Source organism: Chlorocebus sabaeus, chromosome 18 (assembly GCF_047675955.1).
Source record: "Chlorocebus sabaeus isolate Y175 chromosome 18, mChlSab1.0.hap1, whole genome shotgun sequence".
Taxonomy (NCBI): Eukaryota; Metazoa; Chordata; class Mammalia; order Primates; family Cercopithecidae; genus Chlorocebus; species Chlorocebus sabaeus.
Window position 1 is genome coordinate 74,026,903 of NC_132921.1, and position 17,081 is coordinate 74,043,983.

The 17,081-nt window shown below is 44.1% G+C and overlaps 1 protein-coding gene across 2 annotated transcripts in view; it reads left to right on the top strand.

Moving 5' to 3' along the window:
* Positions 1-17,081, top strand: part of SEH1L (SEH1 like nucleoporin) — a 38,806-nt gene that overhangs the window by 269 nt on the left and 21,456 nt on the right. The window contains exons 2-4 of one of the 2 annotated variants that reach the window (XM_007974732.3): positions 3,498-3,548; positions 7,710-7,856; positions 16,037-16,248. In XM_007974732.3, coding sequence (XP_007972923.1) covers positions 3,498-3,548; positions 7,710-7,856; positions 16,037-16,248 — 410 coding nt within the window. The remainder of the gene's footprint in view (positions 1-3,497; positions 3,549-7,709; positions 7,857-16,036; positions 16,249-17,081) is intronic. The other variant, XM_073006498.1, reaches the window with a different exon arrangement.

Below are 17,081 nucleotides of genomic sequence, written 5' to 3' on the forward strand. Positions count from 1 at the left end.
GTGGGCGGTGCGGGGAACAGGGCTGTGTCTGGGTTTCAGTGACGCCGCGGGAAGCTGTGGGGTGGCGGGCGAGCCCTGGCTGGACGGGGCGGAAGCCCTCCCCGCCCGTGTATTGTGGGGTCACGGCGGCCTCGCGGGCCGCGCTCCCGTGCGCCTGCGCAGCTGGTGCGACGTGCGCGCTCCCGCCCGCAGGGGACGCCGGGCTTTCGCTTGGGCAGCGCTGCGGTGGCTGCGGACGGGAACCCGGGCGGGAACCCGGGGTCGTCCTGCCGTCCGCCTGGGCGTGGCGTGTCTTGCCCGCACTGTTCACCCGAGGACCTGCAGTGGGACCTGGTGGGAGACTCTGCCTGGCCGGCGCTGTGTCGAGTTCTGTGCCCCGCCGGTGTTCTCTTACTACGGCACATGGTTTTCTCCCTGGGTTCAGAGCAGAAGCTCACTTTGTTACGCCAAGGAAGAAAAATACAAACCATTTACATCCAATGACTTCTCTGCTTGCTGCCCAGGAATGGGAGGGGTTGTTTCTTGAAGTTCCTGTAAAAGTCTGTAGACACTTCCGACAAGCAGAATTTCTTTCTTTTTTTTTTTTTTTGAGACAGAGTCACTGTCACCCAGGCTAGAGTGCAGGGGCACGATCTCGGCTCACTGCAACCTCCGCCTCCCGGGTTCAAGCGATTATCCTGCCTCAGCATCCCACGTAGCTGGGATTACAGGTGCACGCACCACGCCCGGCTAATTTTTTGTTTTTTTTAAGTAGAGATGGTGTTTCACCATGTGGGCCAGGCTGGTCTCGAACTCCTGACCTCGTGATCCGCCCGCCTCGTCCTCCCAAAGTGCTGAGATTACAGGAATGTGGGGATGCTCTATGGGATTTAGGAACCTCCCAGATGTGTTGCAGGATGAATGAAAGCTGGAGTGCGGCTTATTTTGGTTCTCGACAACTCCAGAGTCACTGAAAATCTAAAGGACAGTTTTTCCTTTTTCACATTCGAGTTTGATACCAGTGATCTCTCAAAGATAAACTTTTTATAAGTAGTGTTGCAGTTCTTAAAAGATGTAGTTTCTTTTTTTTAAAACAAGTTTATTTTTGTTGTAATAAACTACGTTAACCGTTTTAAAGTGTAGAATTCAGTGACATTGAGCACAGCATTCACATTGCTGTGCAGCGTCACCACTGCTCATCTCCAGAACCTTTCATCATCCTAAACTGAAACTCTGTACCCGAGAGCACCCTGTTCCCTCCAGCTCACCCTCTGGTAACCTCTTTTCTACTACTTTCCATTAATTTGCATATTCTAGGTACCTCAGATAAATAGAATCATAGAATATTTGCCCTTTTATATTTGGTTTATTTCACTTAATTTTTTTTTCTTTTTCCTTTTTTTTTTTTTTGAGACAGGGTCTGGCTCTGTCACCCAGACTGGAGTGCAGTGGTGCGATCTTGGCTTTTTGCAGCCTCAACATCCCAGGTTCAAGCGATCTCGCACCTCAGCCTCCCCGGTAGCTGAGACTACAAATGCACGCCACCACGCCTGCCTACAAATTTGTTTTGTAGAGGCAGGGTCTTGCTGTGTTGTCCAGGCTAGTCTCGAACCCCTGGGCTCAAGTGATCCTCTCACCTCAGCCTCCCAGAGTGCTGGGATTACAGGTGTGAGTCACCTTGCCCAGCCCGCTTATGTCCATTTATTCCAGAGTACTTTTTTTTTTTAAAGGAGGAGCCATGTATTTATTTGTATATATTTTTAAATGAGCAAGTAATATATTTTTCTTTTTAGAAAGTGAGAAAATTACAGGCTTATTGCTAATGTTTGTTAATATTTATTGATTTCCTCTGTTTTTCCTTTAACATTTTAAATTGCCGTGGTAGAGTGTGTGTATATACATATATGTCTTGTCAGAAATAGTGTTGTACTGAAAATTTTCCTTAGTTTAGCATTTTATGTATTTTGAATGATTTTCTTAGGCTAATTCCAGAAGAGAAATTAGTGGATATTTTAAAAACTATTGAAGAGAATTGGCAAGTTGCTATTTTTCAGGTCATACCGTTTTTATACTGCCAGCGATAGTATTGATTTCATAGTGTTATTGCCCTCGTTACATTTTTAATAGGTGAAATTGGCACCTTCTTACTGTAATCTATATTTTTTCCGGGTAATAAGGTTCAATTTTTTTGTCTTGAGATGGAGTCTTGCCATGTTGCCCAGGCTGGAGTGCAGTGGCTATTCACAGGCGTGATCAAACTCCTGGGCTCAAGTAATCCCTCCTGCCTCAGCCTCTTGAGTAGCTGGGACTACAGGTGTGCACCAGCATGCCTGGTTTCAATATTTTTGCTTTACCATTTGTTACATGTACAGTTGAGCCTATAGTTTGTAGATTCTGTATTTTTTGAATTTGTCTACTCTGAAATTTACTTGTATCCCAGAAGTCACACTGCTTTTGCAGTCATTTGTGCATGTGTGCAGAGTGGTGAAAAGTTTGAGTCTCACGACAGACGTTTCCCGTTGAGGTGAAACCAGGCGATACTCTATTTTGGCTCGTACTGTAAGCAGATGTTTTCTGTGATCTATTTAGTGCAATGGTTTTTTCATTATTTGTTCTCTCTATTGGTGATTTCGCTGTTTAAAATGGCCTCCAAGTGTAGTGCTGAAGTGCTGTCTAGTTTCTAAACACAGAAGGAGGCGATGTGCGTTAAAGAGATAGTACGTGCGTTAGAGACGGTTCCTTCAGACGTGAGTTACAGTGCTGTTGAGTGAGTTCAATATTGATGAATAAACAATATGTATTAAATAAGTTCTCTTTAAACAGAAACACACTTTAAACAAGGTCATGTACTGACTGGTTGACAAAAATGTAGACCAGAGACTCACAGGAACCTAACCTAGTATTTCCCCTGGGAGCAGTGTTTCTGTGGTGGAGGCGACACTGTAGAAAATAACTACTTTGAATAAGGAGATTTGACTGGAACTAATTATCTCTGTTATTTAGAGCTCAGCTTCCTGAATCCCTCAGTGCCCAGCCTAGTGCTTGACACATTCGAGGTTCTCTCTCTCTCTCTCTATATATATATTTTTTGAGACGGGAGTCTCGCTCTGTTGCCCAGGCTGGAGTGCAGTGTTGTGATCTCAGCTCACTGCAACCTCCGCCTCCGGGGTTCAAGCCTCAGTCTCTCTAGTAGCTGGGACTACAAGGCATGGGGCACCACGCCTGGCTAATTTTTGTATTTTTAGTGGAGACGGGGTTTCACCACGTTGTCTAGGCTGGTCTCAGACTCCTGACTTCGTTTGCCTTGGCCTCCCAAAGTGCTGGGATTACAGGCGTGAGCCATCGTACCCGGCCTCCCAATAAATATTTAATTGAATGAATGAATGTTTACTTGCTGGTTGTATTCTTTTGTGAATTATATGTTCATCCCTTTGCTTGTACACTGATTCAGTCTTATAGTTTTCGTATCAATTTGTAGGAATTTTTGTATAAAATATCTGCCTTTTATTTTCTTGTAGGTCTGGGATAAAAGTGAAAGTGGTGATTGGCATTGTACTGCTAGCTGGAAGGTTAGTGTTTGTTTTTACAGTTATTAAAAATACAGAAATATTTACTGTTTATTTCATAGTTAGTTATCAATGAATTGTTTTGAGAAAATGATAAAATTAATATAGTAGTTCTTTTCCTGGAGAGACATTTTACTGGTTTTCACTATTAAAGTAACAAGTGTGTTTCTCAGAATTTGAGAGTAAGAAAATCTGTAATTAGCATTCTAACATAATTATCTTAGTAATTCAGAATATTCCTTTTTCCTTTACGTATTTTAATAGTTGTAATGTTACATACATAGTTTTCTCTTTAAAAAAAAAAAAAAAAACCTTTACTCAAGTAGAAATTTTCTTCTTTCTTTGGGGGGACAAAGTCTTACTCTGTTGCCCAGGTAGGAGTGCAGTGGTGTGATCTTGGCTCACTGCAACCTCTGCCTGTTGGGTTCAAATGATTCTCCTGCCTCAGCCTCCTGAGTAGCTGGGACTATAGGCACGCACCACGATGCCCGGCTAATTTTTGTGTTTTCAGTAGAGATGGGGTTTTGCCATGTTGGCCAGGCTGGTCTCAAGCTCCTGACCTCAGGTTATCTGCCCTCGGCCTCCCAAAGTGCTGAGATTATAGGCGTGAGCTACCGTGCCTGGCCATGTAGAAATTTTCATACCTTAAAAGTCACCCATTTTAAATGTACAGTTCAGTGAGTTTTAGTCAACTTACAGAGTGGTGCAGTCATCACTGTGATCCGGTTTTAGAACATTTCTCTCAAACTCAGACGTTTGCTTGTGGCCTCTTCCCACTCCAAGCCCCAGGCAACCACTGATCCGTTTTCTGTCTCCATAGGTTCCTCTCCCCTACCCTCCTCTGCCCTTTTCTTGAGCTGGAGTCTTGCTCTGTCGCCCAGGTCGAAGTGCAGTGACGTGATCTCGGCTCCCTGCAACCTCGGCCTCCTGGGTTCAAGCAATTCTCCTGCCTCAGCCTCCTGAATAGCTGGGAATACAGGCACCTGCCACCACGCTTGGCTAATTTTTGTATTTTTAGTAGAGACGAGGTTTCACCATGTTGACCAGGCTGGTCTCGAATTCCTGACCTCAAGTGATCCGCCCGCCTTGGCCTCCCAAAGTGCTGGGATTACAGGTGTGAGCCACCATGCCCGGCCTGGTTTATCCTTTCTAGAAATGTCATAGAAATGGAATTCTGAAATACATAGTTCTTTGTGTCTGGTCACTTTCCTTTTGCATGTTTTGAGGTTCATCCATATTGTATCATGTGTCAGTTTGTTCCTTTGATACTGAGTAGTCAGTTGTATATATATTGCCACGTTTTGTTTGTTCACTAGTTGATGGACATTTGAGTTGTTTCTAGTTTTTGGCTATTACGAGTAATGTTAAGAACGTGCCATGTAAGTCTGTGGACATACATTTTCATTTCTTTTGGATAGATGCCTAGGAGTGGAATTGATGGGTTATGTATACTTAGTTTTCTAAGAAACTGCCAGACTCGCCGGGCGCGGTGGCTCAACCTGTAATCCCAGCACTCTGGGAGGCCGAGACGGGCGGATCACGAGGTCAGGAGATCGAGACCATCCTGGCTAACACGGTGAAACCCCGTCTCTACTAAAAATACAAAAAACTAGCCGGGCGAGGTGGCGGCGCCTGTAGTCCCAGCTACTCGGGAGGCTGAGGCAGGAGAATGGCGGGAACCCGGGAGGCGGAGCTTGCAGTGAGCTGAGATCCGGCCACTGCACTCCAGTCCGGGCTACAGAGCAAGACTCCGTCTCAAAAAAAAAAAAAAAAAAAAAAAAAAAGAAACTGCCAGACTCTTCCAAAGTGACTGTGTCCGGGCCGGGCGCGGTGGCTCGTGCTTGTAATCCCAGCACTTTGGGAGGCCGAGGCGGGTGGATCACGAGGTCAGGAGATCGAGACCATCCTGGCTAACATGGTGAAACCCCGTCTCTACTAAAAAAATGCAAAAAGCTAGCCGGGCGAGGTGGCGGGCGCCTGTAGTCCCAGCTACTCGGGAGGCTGAGGCAGGAGAATGGCGTGAACCCGGGAGGCGGAGCTTGCAGTGAGTTGAGATCCGGCCACTGCACTCCAGCCTGGGAGACAGAGTAAGACTCCGTCTCAAAAAAAAAAAAAAAAAAAAAAGTGACTGTGTCCACCAGCCGTGTGTGAGGTTCCAGTTTCTCTACATCCTCACCTGCACTTGATGATACCTGTCTTTTTTATTATAGACATTTTAGTTGTTGAGAAGTAACCACAAAATCATTGGATTTTATTTGTATTTCATTGGATTTTATTTGTATTTCCTTAATACCTCATGTTGATTATTTTTTCATATGCTTATTTGCCATTCATGTATCTTCTTTTGTGAAAGTTCTATCCAAGCTCCCCCCCTCCTTTGAGGTGAGATTCACATATCATAAAATTAATACTTTTACAGTAAACAGTTAATTGGCTTTTACTTAATTTACAGTGTTGTGCAGCTATCACCTCTTTCTAGTTCTAAAACATTTTTATCATTCCAAAAGAAAACCCCTATCTCTTGCTTTTAAGCCTAACATATTTCATATGTACTTTTCTATATCTTTAAAGGCTTTTTATTAACAGCCAATAAAAATATCATTTTACTTAACTAATGGATATTTAACTTTCCATTTTATTGTTATGAGCATTTTTGTGTAAACCTTATTCTTTAGACTGCATTTTACTGTAAATCTAATAAAACTTACCTGTCTTAATGTGCATTTTTAACTTTATAGCCCTATATAAGTAAGAATTGAAGATGGTACAGAAAACACTGGACAAAACAAGGTTAAAAAATAAGGGTGCAAAATGTACCTTTAGTTGGTGACATTACCATGTTGAAGTTATTGGTTAAACTATTTTTATGTTGTTGAATGTAAAAAATGTTAGCTATAGAGTGTGAAACACATTTTCTGCATGTTGTTTGTTATTATACAGTATTTTCTCTGAGAAGCACCTAGCAAATTCTTTTGATGGTGACATTCTTTAAGATCTTTATATCCCTTCTCCGATCCCCTCCACTCCCACCCCTTGGCCAACATGAGGGTGTAAGGATTTGGGCTTCCCCATATCTGCTCTTCATACAGTAGTCTATTATTAATAGACTATATTGTCAGTTAAAATCATTTAAGCATGTTATGGCTACAATCTCTATATATTATTAGACTTTTGAAGCAAATTTTTTTGTTTTTGGAGACAAGGTCTTGCTCTGTCACCCAGGCTGGAGTGCAGTGGCGCAGTCTTGGCTCACTGCAGCCTCAACCTTCCAGGCTGAAGTGATCCTCCCACCTCAGCCTCCCAAGCAGCTGGGACTACAAGTGCTGCACCACCACGCCTGACTAATTTTTTGTAGAGATGGGGTTTTGCCGTATTGCCCAGACTGGTCTCGAACCCCTGGGATCAAGCAGTCTGCCCACCTCAGCCCCCCAAAGTGCTGGGAATACAGGCGTGAGCCACTATGCCTGGTTGAAGCAAATTTTTTAAAAAAGTATTTTTTTCATTGAGCTATAATTTACATATCATAATGTGCACCCATTTAAAGTGTACAATTTAGTGATTTTAAGTATATTCATTAAATTGGCAAACCACCACCACTTCTAATTTCAGAACATTGTTTGCCACCTCTAAAGGAAACCCAGCACTCATTTAGCCGTCACTTCATGTTCACTCTGCTCCCAGTCCCTGGTGACCACTCGTCTACTTTCCGTCTCTGTGGATTTTGGAGCAAATAAATCTAATATTATTTATTTTATTAGATGGGTATTTTCTGTAGAAAGAATTTACAAGTAAAATGGTGGACTTGTAGAATCTTTGTTTTAAAGGTTGGTTACACTAAACTCTGAAGCAACTCTCCAACTATCAGCACTGGAAAGTAGTAAACTTTATCTGGCTAGATTTTTGTTTTATTAGTAAAATGTGAAAAGAACTGAACTCCAGAAGTGCTATAATCCTAAGTATAGAATGTCTTCTAAAGGTTAAAACATTCTGGATTTAACTTTTTATTTACATGTTATGTTGATCAGTTTTCTCCTCTTATAGAAGTAAAACCATATTCTGTTTCCTCATATAAAACCAGTGTTTATGAAATATGAATAAACTAAGTTTTTAGGAAAAAAGCCCTGGAATAACGAATATCTGTTCTTTTTCTTTTCGATTCCGCAGACACATAGTGGATCTGTATGGCGCGTGACATGGGCCCATCCTGAATTTGGACAGGTTTTGGCTTCCTGTTCTTTTGACCGAACAGCTGCTGTATGGGAAGAAATAGTAGGAGAATCAAACGATAAATTGCGAGGACAGAGCCACTGGGTGAGACATTTGTTGGTATTCTGGGGACTGGGAAGACATGAATAGCCAAGGAGCACTAGTCCCAAGGGTACCTCAGATAATTGGTAAAATATCACCACTCCCCTCTATTTTTACCAGTTCTAAAGTTCTTCCTTCCGTGTTTTTCTCTTTCTTGTTTATTTCATTTTAACTTGGGTCTGAAGCAATACTTAGGAGCATCATTGCATTGCTTATAACTTTTATGATGAATCCAGGATATTTGCATTGTATTTGATTTTACCTATTAGTGTATTTTATGATAGTCGTATATGATTTTTTAATATTCTGGCTCACTGCAGTCTCAAACTCCTGGCCCCACCTCAGCTTCCTGAGTTGCTGAGATTATAGGCGTGAGCCACTGTGCCTAACTCTAAAATTATTTTTGTTTTTTAACCTTAAACTCTTAAGGGTTAATACTGTTTTTTTTTTTTTTTTTGAGACGGAGGCTCATTCTGTCACCCAGGCTGGAGTGCAGTGGTGCGATCTCGGCTCATTGCAAGCTCTGGCTCCTGGGTTCACGCCATTCTCCTGCCTCAGCCTCCCGAGTAGCTGGGACTACAGGCGCCCGCCACCGTGCCCAGCTAATTTTTTGTATTTTTAGTAGAGACGGGGTTTCACCGTGTTAGCCAGGATGGTCTTGATCTCCTGACCTCATGATCTGCCCTCCTCGGCCTCCCAAAGTGCTGGGATTACAGGCGTGAGCCACCGCACCCGGCCAAGGGTTAATAAAATTATTTTAAAAATGTTTCTTCTGTTTTGTGGTTACTTTTGTTTTCTTAGAAAATATACTTTTCGGGCCGGGCGCGGTGGCTCAAGCCTGTAATCCCAGCACTTTGGGAGGCCGAGACGGGCGGATCACGAGGTCAGGAGATCGAGACCATCCTGGCTAACCCGGTGAAACCCCGTCTCTACTAAAAACACAAAAAACTAGCCGGGCGAGGTGGCGGGTGCCTGTAGTCCCCGCTACTCGGGAGGCTGAGGCAGGAGAATGGCGTGAACCCGGGAGGTGGAGCTTGCAGTGAGCTGAGATCCGGCCACTGCACTCCAGCCCGGGCGACAGAGCAAGACTCCGTCTCAAAAAAAAAAAAAAAAAAAAAAAAGAAAATATACTTTTCTCGGCTGGGTGCAGTGGCTCACGCCTATAATCCCAGCACTTTAGGAGGCCGAGGTGGGCAGATCACCTGAGGTCAGGAGTTTGTGACCAGCCTGACCAACATGGAGAAACCCCGTCTCTACTAAAAATACAAAACTTAGCTGGGCGTGGTGGCTCATGCCTGTAATTCCAGCTACTCAGGAGGCTGAGGCAGGAGAATCGCTTAAACCCAGGGGGCAGAGGTTGCCGTGAGCTGAGATCGTGCCATTGTACTCCAGCCTGGGCAATAAGAGTAAAACTCCGTCTCAAAAAAAAAAAAGAGAAAATATACTCTCCTCATGCCTGTAATCTCAGCACTTCGGGAGGCCAAGGCGGGTGGATCACCTGAGCTCGGGAGTTTGAGACCAGCCTGACCAACATGGTAAAACCCCTTCTCTACTAAAAATACAAAAATTACAAAAGTTAGCCAGGCATGGTAGCAGGTACCTGTAATCCCAGCTACTCTGGGGGCCGAGGCAGAAGAATCATTTGAACCCAGGAGGCAGAGGTTGCAGTGAGCCGACATCGCTTCATTGCACTCCAGCCTGGGGGACAACAGCGAGACTTCATCTCAAAAAAAAAAAAAAACAAAACACTCTCCCTTATCTGCATCTGCTTTTATCGCTGTCTTTGCCTGACTGGATGTTTGAATTTGGGCAAGAACATAATATAATCTGTGTGCTGTTGAAGTTCCTCATCTATAAAGTGAAAACATTGAACTAGATTATATGTAAGACTCTTCCTAGCATTTTCATATGAAGGTATTATCATCTGCAGGCTTTTTTCCCCCCTTTTATGATTTGTTTCTTGTAATTAATCATGCACATGGTATAACTTTCAAAAGAAACAAAGGGAAGTATGTAGTGGGAGCGTCCTGCTATTACCCCTTACCTACCCTCCCTAATGCATACTACTACATTAGAGCCAGTTGCAGCTCATTGCCGTCTCAACCTCCTGGGCGTAAGCGATCCTCCCACCTTCGCCCCCCAGGTAGCTGGGACCACAGGCGTGCACCACAGGCTAATTTTTTATTTTGTAGAGATGGGGTTTCACCATGTTGCCTACGCTGGTCTTGAACTCCTGGACTCAAGCAGTCCTTCCGCCTAGGCCTCCCAAAGTGCTGTGATTATAGGCGTGAGCCACTGTGCGGGCTATGATGCAGTTTTTTATTGTAAAATATGTATAATGTAATATTCCTCATTTTAGCTGTTTGGTTTTTTTTTCGCCCCCCACACAGAGTGTTGCTCTGTTGCCCAGGCTGGATCCCGGCTCACTGCATTCTCCGCCTCTGGGGTTCAAGCGATTCTCCTACCTCAGTCTCCTGAGTAGCTGGGACTACAGGCATGTGCCACCATGCCCAGCTAACTTTTTTTGTGTTTTTAGGAGAGACAGGGTTTCACCATGTTGGTCAGGCTGGTCACGAACTCCTGACCTCAAATGATCCGCCCGCCTTGGCCTCCCGAAGTGCTGGGATTACAGGCGTGAGCCACGGTGCCCGGTCAATTTTAACTATTTGTAAGTGGTATAATTCAGTAGAATTAATTACGTTCACAGTTATCTATACCCAAAACTGTACATCATTGCCAACATAAACTCCGTATTGTTAAAGAATGCCTCCCCCTTCCTCCTCCCTCTACCCCCATTCAATTTGACTAGGTACTGCATATAAGTGGAATCACAGTATTTGTCCATTTGTGACTGGCTTGTTTCACTAAGTAAAATGTTTTCAAGGTCTGTCCATATTGTAGCATATATTAACTTTATTCCTTTCTATGGCTAGGTAATATTCCATTGTGTGTGTATACCACATTTTGTTTATCTGTTCATTTGTAGACAGACCCTTGGGTTATTTCCACTTCATGGCTGTCGTGAATACTGTGAGCATTGTTGTACAGATAAACGTTTGAGACCGTGCTTTCGATTATTCTGGATATATACCTAGGAGTACAATTGCTGGCTCATATGGTAGTTCTGTGTTTCACGTTTTTAGGAACTGTCCGACTTTTCCATAGCCGCTACACCATTTTACATTCCTACCAGCAATGCTCAACAGTTCCAGTTTTTCCAGATCTTCATTAGCACTTGTTATTGTGCTTTTTATTGTAGCCATCCTAGTGACTGTGTTGTGACGTGTTATCTCCATTGTGGTTCTGATTTGCATTTCTCTAGGAATTACTGATGTTGACCATATTTTCATGTGCTCATTGACCAATTGTATGTCTTCCTTGGGAAAATACTATCCATATCCTTTGCCCATTTTTTAAAATGGGTTTTTTGTTGTTGTAGGAGTTCTTTATATGTTCTAGATATTAATCCCTTATCTGGTATAGGTTGAGTATTCCTTATCCATAATGCTAGGATTCAGAAATGTTTTCAATTTCGGATTCTGGAATATTTGCATTTATACTTTTACCAGTTAAGCATTTGCCTACTTATTTATTCACTTAATAGAGTTGCCCAGGCTGGTCTTGAACTCCTGGGTTCAAGCGATCCTCCACCTTGGCCCCCCCAGAGTGCTGGGATTACAGGTGTGAGCCACCATGCCCGACTCCAATTAAGCATTCTAAATCCAAAACTTTGAGATTCAGAATGCTTCAGTGAGCATTTTTTTTTTTAGCATCATGCCAGTGCTCAAAAAGTTTTGGATTTTGGAGCATTTCAGATTTCAGATTTTTGGATTTTGTATGCACAATCTGTAAATGATTTACAAATACTTTCTCCCATTCTGTGGGTTGCCTTTTTCACTCTTGATGATTTTCTTTGATGCACAAAATTTAAAAAATTTGAAGTCTAGTTTATCTATTTTTTTCTTTTGTTTCCCACGCTTTTGGTGTTATATCCAGGAAAGCATTGCCAAATCCAGTGTCAGGAAGAGTTTCCCCAGCGTTTTCTTCTAAGATTGTTGTAGAATCCTCAATTCAGGCTTGTATCCCCAGTGCGGAGCTGAGACCAAATACTGAGTCACCGGTACTTGGAGATAGAGAAAGGTTTATTTGATTTGGCTAAAGCAAGAAGGTGGGAGGGCAAGATCTCTTAAATCCATCTAAACAAAAGGAAGCAGTGGGTAGTTTTTAATGTGACTAGAGAGTAAGGGATGGGGAGTTTCACAGAATCTAGTGGAAAAGTCTGTGTTTTTTTAGTCTCAGGTAATGCCTTGAGCAACCAGACATCTGGTTGTTAGCAGCTGGTAACAGTGTCCCTAAAGCCATTCATTTCTTCTGGCAACATTTTTCTTTAAGTGACCCTGAAGTTATCTCTTCCTGCTTGACAAAGAAAAGCAGTACATCAACAGTTTATCATTATATTGTTTGCAACAAGGAATATTTAGCAAAAAGTGAGTGATTAACATGTGCAAGCAAGCAAGGGCCTGATAAAAATTATTTGTTTCAGTCATTAAAAAATGCTAGGGTGCTGAAATCTAGTTTTCCCAGCACCATTTATTGAAAAGACCGTTCTTTCCCCTGTTGAATGGTCTTGACACCTTTGTTGAAAATTAATTGGCTAGATATATGGAGGATTGCTTTCTGGGCTCTCTTGTGGACCACTGATCTCTATGTCTCCTTGTCCTAATAGTGCACTGTTTTAATTCTGGTAACTTTGTAGCTTGAGTGGCTATTCAGACTGTTTTACAGCTCTTCTGGGGGAGGAGTATGTCTGATTGCCTTTGCACTAGGGATTCCCTAAGCCAAACAGCTGCTTATGGGGAGGAGGGAATAGAAATTTATAGACTTATAAAGGATTTTTTGGCATTAAATTGGAGGTGTGTCAGTTCAGTATACTATAGGTTGGATTTGGGAGTGGTGGCATAAGAAGGACTTTTCTTCAAACTTCAAGATACTTATTTGTATTTAGTTTAGTCACCTTTCATTAATATATCAGCAGTGGTGAATTCATTTGTGTGTGCAGCAACCTTATTTCTTGCTTCCTCAGAAGAAAGAATTCCACCTAGGGGCATAAGGCAGAGTAAGAGACTAAGTTTTAGAGCCAGAGTGGAAGTTTGTTAAAGAATTTTACAGCAGAAATGAAAGGAAGTAAAATACACTTGGAAGAGGATCAAGTGGGTGACTTGAGAGAGTCAAATGCGAGGTTTGACCTGTTGTAACTGAGCGAGTTGTGGACAAATGCCACACTGTGAGACTAATTCAGGAGTCCTTTTATTGCCGGCCACCGAGAGACGCTAGCGCTCAAAATTCTCTTGGCCCCGAAGAAGGGGCTAGATTTCTGTTTATACCATGGTCTAAATAGGGGAGGGGGAGTTTAGCTGAAGCATTTTTTACAGAAGCAGAACAGGCAAAAAGTTAAAAAATTAATTGGTTACAGAAGCAGTTACAGAAAAAGAAACAGTTCCAGGCGCAGGGACTGAAACTGTCACAGAGAGCTAAATGCAGGGGCTTTAGGTGCCATCCAGCGAGCGCGTCCCCGGGCGCTGCTGATTGAACTTGCCTCAGTATCTTACCAGCAAGCGCGTTCCTGGAGTCAGCTTGCACTCGCTGCGCCTTTCACGGGGGGAGGTAAGGTGGGCTGCAAGTGAAGGCACTGACATGAGTCTGTCCGGCTCTCAGCTAAGAGGCAGGCCGGTTAAAGCGGACCTTCGACGTGGGTGGTCAGACGTTGGCGCGCTTCCCGGGGTTGCGTCTCTTCTCCTCTGATTCCCCCCTGGGGCGGGCAGTCCGTGTGTGCAGTGGCCACTCGTGCTTGGGAGGCTGCGTGTGCGGTGTTTACCGGAGTTGTGCAGATGCTCGCTTGAGGCCTTCTTCCCTTACCAGAATGTTCCTAGAAGGTCGTACGTCGGCTGGGTTCCGCCATTTTGCCTCTTAGTGCACATGCGTGAGCCGCTCGTCCGCCTCCTGCGGTCTCCGCAGGCGCTGCCGGTCGCCGGTGTCCGGTTTGTGTCTGTTCGGAGACTGCGTTCGCGGGCGTGGCTGCAGCCAGTGGTTAGGTCAGAGACAGTTGAACCACGGCCTGCCCGTCACCGATGGGTGTTTGGTGTTCCCGGTGGGGTGGCGTCCTCTGCTGCCCTGCTCGTGTCTGACGACCTACTGTGACACATGCGGTGATTTTCTCAGCATCTGTGTTTGTATTATTCAGTGGGGTCTGTAGACAAAAGTTTGCTAAGGTGTTATCTTTGAAGTGTATGTAATATCATCCTTTTAATATTGAGACTCTTGTTTTTTGAGACGGAGTCTAACTGTCGCCCGGGCTGGAGTGCAGTGGCCGGATCTCCGCTCACTGCAAGCTCCGCCTCCCGGGTTCCCGCCGTTCTCCTGCCTCAGCCTCCCGAGGAGCTGGGACCACCGGAGCTCACCATCACGCCCGGATAATTTTTTTGTATTTTTTAGTAGAGACGGGGTTTCGCAGTGTTGGCCAGGATGGTCTCGATCTCCTCACCTCGTGATCCACCTGCCTCAGCCTCCCAAAGTGCTGGGATTACCGGCGTGAGCCACCGCGCCTGGCCAATATTGAGACTCTTTAAGAGGCATTTTGGTAACCATAGACAGTAATCTGTTGATTTCTAAACTTTATTGACTTTTTTTTTTTGAGACAGAGTCTCGCTCTGTCACCCAGGCTGGTGAGTGGCGTGATCTCGGCTCACTGCAGCCTCCGCCTACCACATTCAAGCTATTCTACTGCCTTCGCCTCCTTAGTAGCTGGGGTTGCAGGCGCCTGACACCACGTCTGGCTAATTTGTATGTTTTTAGTAGAGATGGGGTTTCACCATGCTGGCCAGGCAGGTCTTGAGCTCCTGACCTCAAGTGGTCACCCACCTTAGCCTCCCAAAGTGCTGGGATTACAGGCGTGAGCCACCGCACCTGGGCTTATTGATGTTTTTAGTAAGGTTTCATCTTATCTGTGTGCCAGAAGGTGACTTTTAAATGTGATGTTGGAATTTTACAGTGATCACAGAACTTGCTTTCTACCATTCTTTTGGTCCCTGTTAAATGCCTTCACTTAAAAGTGCGTGGTAGCTGCGTGCAGTGGCTCACACATGTAATCCTAGCAACTCGGGAGACTGAGGTGGGAGGATCGCTTGAGGCCAGGAGTTGGAGACCCATCTGTGCAACATAGTGAGACCCCCATCTCTAAAAAAAATAAGAAAAACTAGCTGGGCGTGGTGGCAGGTGCCTGTCATCCCAGCTACTGGGAAGGCTGAGGCAAAAGGATCACTTGAGCCATGATCATGGCACTGTATTCCAGCCTGGGTGACAGAGCAAGACCCTGTCCCTAAGAAAAAAAAAAAAGAAAGAATAATAGTGGTCCAAATGGGATTAACAGAAAATTACTCTTCAGAGAAGAAATTGCATGTCTTCCTTAGTGTTTTTTTTTTTTTTGTTGATTGGTTTGTTTGTTTTTTGAGACAGGGTCTTGCTTTGTCACCCCGTCTGGAGTACAGTGGTGCGATCTTGGCTCATTGCACCTTCTGTCCCACTGGCTCAAGCAGTCCACCCACCTCAGCCTCCCGAATAGTTGGGGCCATAGGCGTGCACCACCACACCTGGCTATTTTTTTTTTTTTTTAATTTTTAGTAGAGATGGTGTCTTGCCATGTTGCCCAGGCTGGTCTTGAACTCCGGAGCTCAAGCAATCTGCCTGCCTCGGTTTCCCAAAGTTTTGGGATTACAGGTGTGAGCCATCATGCTCAACTCATTTACTGTTAAAGGATCTAATGCCTGCAGCATGCTTTGTATGTCAAAACTACTTGTCTGAAAATTCTAACATTTTCTGTTTTTTGTGACCAGTCTGCTTAAGACAGATTACTTATATAATAAAGGTAGGCTTTTGGAGGTAGACTTTTTTTTTTCCATGAAAGGGAGTAATTAATTGTAGCTAGCTAATTTGTTAGTGATTCCCAGCTATATATGTGGTATTTTGCCAGGTACTTGTAGGAAATTGTGGCCCAGACACATATCCAAGCTCGTATACCTAGTGAATGACAGAGGAGTTTCTGTGTGAGTCCAGAGTCTGTGTGTCTTTCCCACTCTACCATACTTTCTTTTTGTATGGAATTTAAATTGTTAATTTTTTTTTTTTAGGTTAAAAGGACAACTCTGGTGGATAGCAGAACGTCTGTTACCGATGTGAAGTTTGCTCCTAAGCACATGGGTCTTATGTTAGCAACCTGTTCGGCAGATGGTATAGTAAGAATATATGAGGCACCAGATGTTATGAATCTCAGCCAGTGGTCTTTGCAGCATGAGATCTCATGTAAGCTAAGCTGTAGTTGTATTTCTTGGAACCCTTCAAGGTAAGTTTACATGTTAAACCTCTGATAACATCCTAGTAAAATAAACTAGTAATTTTTTTTTTTTTTTTTGTGAGACAGCTTCTCCCTCTGTCCCCCAGGCTGGAGTGCAGTGGCACAGTCTCGGCTCACTGCAAGCTCCGCCTCCCGGGTTCACGCCATTCTCCTGCCTCAGCCTCCCGAGCAGCTGGGACTACAGGCGCCCGCCACCACGCCTGGCTAATTTTTTGTGTTTTTAGTAGAGAAGGGGTTTCACCCTGTTAGCCAGGATGGTCTCGATCTCCTGACCTTGTGATCCGCCCTCCTTGGCCTCCCAAAGTGCTGGGATTACAGGCATGAGCCACTGTGCCCGGCCCATGAATTAGTAATTTTTAAGGTAATAATTTGATAATTTATTCTCTCAAAAGTGCTTTTTCTCAAGATACATAGATTATATGTTCTCCATTTTTCACCCAGGCATGTCACTTGTCCCTGTTTTCACTCAACAGAGGGAACCAGCATTGTAAATATGTTCATGTGAACCTTGAGGATGTTTTTCTATGCGTATACAAATAACTAATGAAGTCATAAACACACATATATGCAAACACACCCAGATATTTACTACCACAGGTAGACACAAAACACACAGACATTGAAACCCATACATTTGATTGATTGATTGATTGATTGGTTGATTGAGACAGTGCTGCTCAGTTGCCCAGGCTGGAGTGCAGTGGCACCATCTTGGCTCACTGCAGCCTCCACCTCCTGAGTTCAAGCAATTCTCCTGCCTTAGCCTCCCAAGTAGCTAGAATTACAGGCATGTGCCACCACATCCACCTAATTTTGCATTT